The sequence below is a fragment of the Theropithecus gelada genome, chromosome 13 (genome assembly GCF_003255815.1).
Source record: "Theropithecus gelada isolate Dixy chromosome 13, Tgel_1.0, whole genome shotgun sequence".
Lineage (NCBI taxonomy): Eukaryota > Metazoa > Chordata > Mammalia > Primates > Cercopithecidae > Theropithecus > Theropithecus gelada.
The window spans coordinates 68,287,029-68,293,028 of NC_037681.1; the positions used below are offsets into that span (position 1 = coordinate 68,287,029).

The 6,000-nt window shown below is 51.4% G+C and overlaps 1 protein-coding gene across 1 annotated transcript in view; it reads right to left on the minus strand.

Moving 5' to 3' along the window:
- Positions 1-5,128, minus strand: part of LOC112604493 (uncharacterized protein C8orf59 homolog) — a 48,422-nt gene extending 43,294 nt beyond the window's left edge. Inside the window, exon 1 of the mRNA XM_025353523.1 lies at positions 5,073-5,128. Coding sequence (XP_025209308.1) covers positions 5,073-5,128 — 56 coding nt within the window. The remainder of the gene's footprint in view (positions 1-5,072) is intronic.
- Between the last annotated feature and the right edge of the window lie 872 nt (positions 5,129-6,000).

Here is a 6,000-nt window from a genome sequence, read left to right on the forward strand (position 1 = left end):
GCTGAGGCAGGAGAATTGCTTGAACCTGGCAGGTGGAGTTTGCAGTGAGCCGAGATCTCGCCATTGCACTCCAGCCTGCATGCAAAGAGGGAGACGCCATGTCAAAAAAAGTAAAAGTGATCAGATATTGGCCAGGCACAGTGGCTTGTGCCTGTAATCCCAGCACTTTGGGAGGCTGAGGCAGGAGGATCACCTAAGGTCAGGTGTTCGAGACCAGCATGGCCAACATGGTGAAACTCCATCTCTACTTAAAAAAAAAAAAAAAATTAGCCTGGCATGGTGGCACATGCCTATAATCTCAGCTACTTGGGAGGCTGAGGCCGAACTGCTTGAACTCCAGAGGTGGAGGTTGTAGTGAGCCAAGATCACGCCACTGCACTTCTGTTGCCTGGGCAACAGAAGCGAAACTCCGTCTCAAAAAAAATATATAATAATAATAATAATAAAAGTGATCAGATATCAAGGGTGGAGAGTTCTTGCTCCACTGACTTAGGATTCTTGTAAAAATTGGATAATGCAAGCCGGGCACCACGCCCAAAGCGGGAGGATCATTTGAGGCCAGGAGTTTAAAATCCGCTTGGGCAACATAGTGAGACTCCCATCTCTACCAAAAAACAAATTTTTTTAAAAAAATTAGCTGGATGTAGTAATGTGAGCCTTAGTCCTAGCTACTCGGGAGGCTGAGGTGGGAGGATCCCTTGTGCCCAGGGGTTTGAGGCTGCAGAGAGAACACAGAAACCCAAAAGTCAAGCCTAGTTGGAAAAGAGCTCAGAAGTGCCTGAGTTTGGTCAAGTAGAGAATTTTTGTCAAAAGTGAGGCTGGAATCCCGGTGCAAAGGTCTGATGCCAAAATAGGGTCGCCAGATTTAGCAAAACTATTGCACTGGACATATGCTAAAAAAAGGTATACCTTTCCACAAAAGATGGCCTAGGAAAGAAAGTACTATTTGTTTATCTGAAATGCAAATTTAAGTGCATGTCTCTTTTCAATACTCCTTTTCTGACCTCGCGTGGTGCTTGCCTTTGGGATTAGGGAGAGGGGTGTCGGGGTGCCGGCCACTGAATTGGAGAACCAGGGGCCAGACCCTGGAGCCCAGGGACAGTGGGAAGATGAAAGAGGGGCTGCAAAGCCCAGTCGGGCGAGCTTGTTCCAGCGCCTGGCCAAGAGTGCCCTCTGGTGGTCAAACGGAGCCCTGCACCCGCGACGAGCGCAGCCCAAGCAGTGGGGACCCGGCCTCTGAGGCGGACACCTGTTCTTGGTTCCGACCTCTGCTGAGAGCACAAGCTCGCTCCGGGACTGTAGAGAAGGAAGCCGGGAGGACGGGACAAGTTCACAGCCACCTGGGATATATTTTTCTTTTTCTTTTTTTTCTTCCTGAGACGGAGTCTCGCTCTGTAGCCCAGGCTGGAGTGCGGTGGCCGTATCTCAGCTCACTGCAAGCTCCGCCTCCCGGGTTTACGCCATTCTCCGGCCTCAGCCTCCCGAGTAGCTGGGACTACAGGCGCCCGCCACCTCGCCTGGCTAGTTTTTTGTATTTTTTAGTAGAGGCGGGGTTTCATCATGTTAGCCAGGATGGTCTCCATCTCCTGACCTCGTGATCCGCCCGTCTCGGCCTCCCAAAGTGCTGGGATTACAGGCTTGAGCCACCGCGCCCGGCCTGGGATAGATTTTTCAAACCAGTCGTCTGGACTGGAGGCTCTGATCCGCTCCCTGCCAAGGGTCAGCCACTCTGTCTTGCCGAGGCGGCTGATGTGCAAGATCCTCACGTCCCTGAATTTTCAAGGCCCGAAGGAGCAAACCGCTGATATCTGCCCTTCCTCAAACCTCCTGCTGCTCACCACCCTCCTGGCCCCTCTGCTCACTTCCAGGGTGTGGGAAGTCAAATCAAAACTGAGGGCAAGCCGCCGCGGTAGCACGGTAGCACGTGCCTGTAGTCCCAGCCACAGGGGAGGGAGTGGGAAGGAGGTGGGAATCGCTTGACCCCAGGACTTCCAGACTGCTGAGCGCGATGATCAGGCCTGTGAACAGCCACTGCACTCCAGCCTGGGCAACACAGCAGGATCCTGTTTCTAAACAGGTGAATAAAAGAATACAATCAAGAAAGAAAAAACGACCAGGCGTGGTGGCTCACGCCTGTAATCCCAGCACTTTGGGAAGCCTAGGCAGGCAGATCACAAGGTCAGGAGTTTGAGACCAGCCTGCCCAACATAGCAAAACCCCGTCTCTACTAAAAATACAAAAATTAGCCAGGTGTGGTGGCATGCGCCTGTAGTCCCAGCTACCCAGGAGGCTGAGGTAGGAGAATCATTTGAATCCGGGAGGTGGAGGTTGCAGTGAGCCAAGATCGTGCCACTGCACTCCAGCCTGGGCAACAGAGTGAGACTCCATCTCGAAAGAAAGAAAGAGAGAAAGAGAAAGAGAGAGAGAGAGGGAAAGAGAGAAAGAAAAGAAAGAAAACACTAAGGGCAGCACTAAGAGGCAACTCATTATTAAAACCAGCCAGGGTGAGTCCCTTTCTGGTGTGGAGGACTGGTGTGAATCTGCTTTTCAGTTGATCGGGTTGATCATACAGGGTCTACATGTACCCCTTCTGGGACACATTCCTTCCCCAGACTTTCACTGTGCCCTCCTGTGCCCCAGGATATTAAGTTCTGAAGGTGTGAAGGTTGTGTAGGGGAGAAAAAGTTATCTTTGCCTCACCCATCGTGAAGTTCATGCCTATAACAAAAGACATTAACTAGAGAAAGGCATCATAAATTTTTGTTGTTGTTGTTGTTTCAGACAGAGTCTCACTCTATCACCCAGGCTGGAGTGCAGTGGCGTGATCTGGACTCAATGCAACCTCCGCCTCCCGGGTTCAAGAGATTCTCCTGCCTCAGTCTCCCAAGTAGCTGGGATTACAGGCATGTGCCACCATGCCCGGCTAAGTTTTGTATTTTTAGTAGAGATGGGGTCTCACCATGTTGGCCAGGCTGGTATTGAACTCCTGACCTCAGGCGATCCACCCACCTCAGCCTCCCAAAGTGCTGGGATTACAGGCGTGAGCCACTGCGCCTGGCCCATAAATTTAACCAAAGTTTTAGTGACATGGAAGCCTTTGGAATGAAGGCCCGAAGGCCAGGGAAGGCCGGAAGTCGTAGCTCACACCTGTAACCCCAGCACTTTGGGAGGCCAAGGCGGGCAGATCACTCGAGGTCAGGAGTTTGGGACCAGACTGGCCAACATGGTGAAACCTCATCTCCACTAAAAATACAAAAATTAGCCGGATGTGGTGGCGAGCATCTGTAATCCTAGCTACTTGGGAGGCTGAAGCAGGAGAATCGCTTGAACCCTGGAGGCGGAGGTTGTGGTGAGCTGTAATTGCGCCACTGCACTCCAGCCTGGGCTATAGAGCAAGACTCTGTCTCAAAAACAAAAACAAAAACAAAGACCAGGGAAATCTGTCTATTTTTATGCCACGGTTTGATGAAAAACAGTTACATAGAGACCAGGCACGGTGGCTCATGCCTGTAATCCCAGCACTTTGGGAGGCCGAGGTGGGCAGATCACGAGGTCAGGAGATCAAGACCATCCTGGCTAACACAGTGAAACCCCGTCTCTGCTAAAAAAATACAAAAAAAATTAGCTGGGCATGGTGGCGGGCACCTGTAGTCCCAGCTACTCAGGAGGCCAAGGCAGGAGAATGGCATGAACCTGGGAGGCGGAGCTTGCAGTGAGCCGAGATCGCACCACCGCACTCCAGCCTGGGTGACAGAGTGAGACTCTGTTTCCCGAAAAACAAACAAACAAAAAAAACGGTCACGTAGAAATGTGATTGGACAAAAGGGGGTGTGACCTAAGAGTAACAGATTAGGAAGAGCTCAGCTGGGCCTGTTTGTTCAAATTCTTTTGTGTCTTTGTATGATGTTCCTTCTCTCTAGGTATCGGGAGGACACCTGTCACAGGAGGATCTTCAAGGGAGAAGGGAGGAGGTCAGAGAGTGACCTTGCTAGTTTTTATGGTTTGTTTCCAGGAAGAGGAGTTCTAGTTTCTCTGACCCACTTCAGGAGAGAAAGGAGGGCAAGGCAGTTCATCGAAAACTTCTTGCTTCTGCAGCCCTCTCAATCTCCTGAAGCTCAAAATACCCTACATTCCAAGGTACCATACTTTGGGGCGTCATGTTCTGAGCCCAGACAGTGGCAAACATGATCCACATGGGCCCCATTTTCTTGGGGCTAAGGAGACAGGGGTGGACATAAACGGTCACACAGGACCGGGCACAGTGGCTCATGCCTGTAATCCTGGCACTTTGGGAGGCCGAGGTGGGCAGATTGTGAAGCTCAGGAGTTCAAGACCAGCTTGGGCCGGGCGCGGTGGCTCACACCTGTAATCCCAGCACTTTGGGAGGCCGAGGCGGGCGGATCACAAGGTCAGGAAATCGAGACCACGGTGAAACCCCGTCTCTACTAAAAATACAAAAAAAATTAGCCGGGCGCGGAGTGGGTGCCTGTAGTCCCAGCTACTCAGGAGGCTGAGGCAGGAGAATGGCGTGAACCCGGGAGGCGGAGCTTGCAGTGAGCCGAGATCACGCCACTGCACTCCAGCCTGGGGGACACAGCGAGACTCCGTCTCAAAAAAAAAAAAAAAAAAAAAAAGACCAGCTTGGGCAACATGGCAAAAACCCATCTCTACAAAAAATACAAAAATTAGCTCGGCATGGTGGCAGGTCCCTGTAATTCCAGCTACTCAGGGCGCTGAGGAAGGAGAACTGCTTGAAACTGGGAGGTGGAGGTTGCAGTGAGCCAAGATTGCACCACTGCATTCCACTGGGTGACAAAGTGAGACCTTGTCTCAAATCAAAAACAAAAACAGTCACACAGCACAGAGTGCCAAAGAGGCATGTCCCACCTCTCTCCCCAGGGCCTAAGGAAACCCACCTGCTGGCCCTTTCCTCTGAGAACTGCTGAGGCCAGATTCCTGTAGGATACACATTTGGTCTTCCCAGGGCCCTCCTGTATCAGCTGGCTTTTCATACTCTTTGTGTACTTGGTGCTGGAAGCCTCACTGGCCATGCCAGCTTGGTCAGAACTCACCCTGCAGTCTCTGTGTATGGCCCAGGGTCCTGTAGAACGCTGAAGGCCCAACACATGGTCCCTAGGATGCTCACCTCCCTTCTGCCCTGCCATATCCACTCACCCCGCAATGGTGTTGGGAAGTGGGGACCTTTTGGGAGGCGTTTAGGCCATGAGGGCTTGGCCCTCCTGGATGGATTAATTATGACTGGATTATAAAAGGGTTTGACAGAGGGAATTCATCTCTTTTTGCTCTTCCACATTCCTCCCTGTGAGGACAGTGTTCCTCCCTTGTGGAGGACGCAGTGTTCCAGGCACCATCTCAGAAGCAGAGATTGGACCTTCACCAGACAATAAATCTGCTGCTGCCTTGATTTTGAACTTACCAGCCTCCAGAACTGTAAGGGATACATTTTAACTGTTTATAAATTAGTCTCTGGTATTCTGTCACAGTAGCACAAAATGGAGTAAGACATAGTGGCCTAAAATAATAATATTTATTGTTGTGCATAATTCTGTAGGTTGGCTTTATGGTTTCTCTAGTCTCAGGTTTGTTTTTTTCAGATGGAGTCTCCCTCTGTCACCAGGCCAGAGTGCAAGGGCGTGTTCTCAGCTCACTACAACCTCCGTCTCCCAAGCTCAGATGATTCTTTTTTTTTTTTTTTTTTTTTTTTGAGACAGAGTCTTGCTCTGTCGCCCAGGCTGGGGTGCAGTGGCCGGATCTCAGCTCACTGCAAGCTCCGCCTCCCGGGTTTAGACCATTCTCCTGCCTCAGCCTCCCGAGTAGCTGGGACTACAGGCGCCCGCCACCTCGCCCGGCTAGTTTTTTGTATTTTTTAGTAGGGACGGGGTTTCACCGTGTTAGCCAGGATGGTCTCGATCTCCTGACCTCGTGATCCGCCCGTCTCGGCCTCCCAAAGTGCTGGGATTACAGGCTTGAGCCACCGCG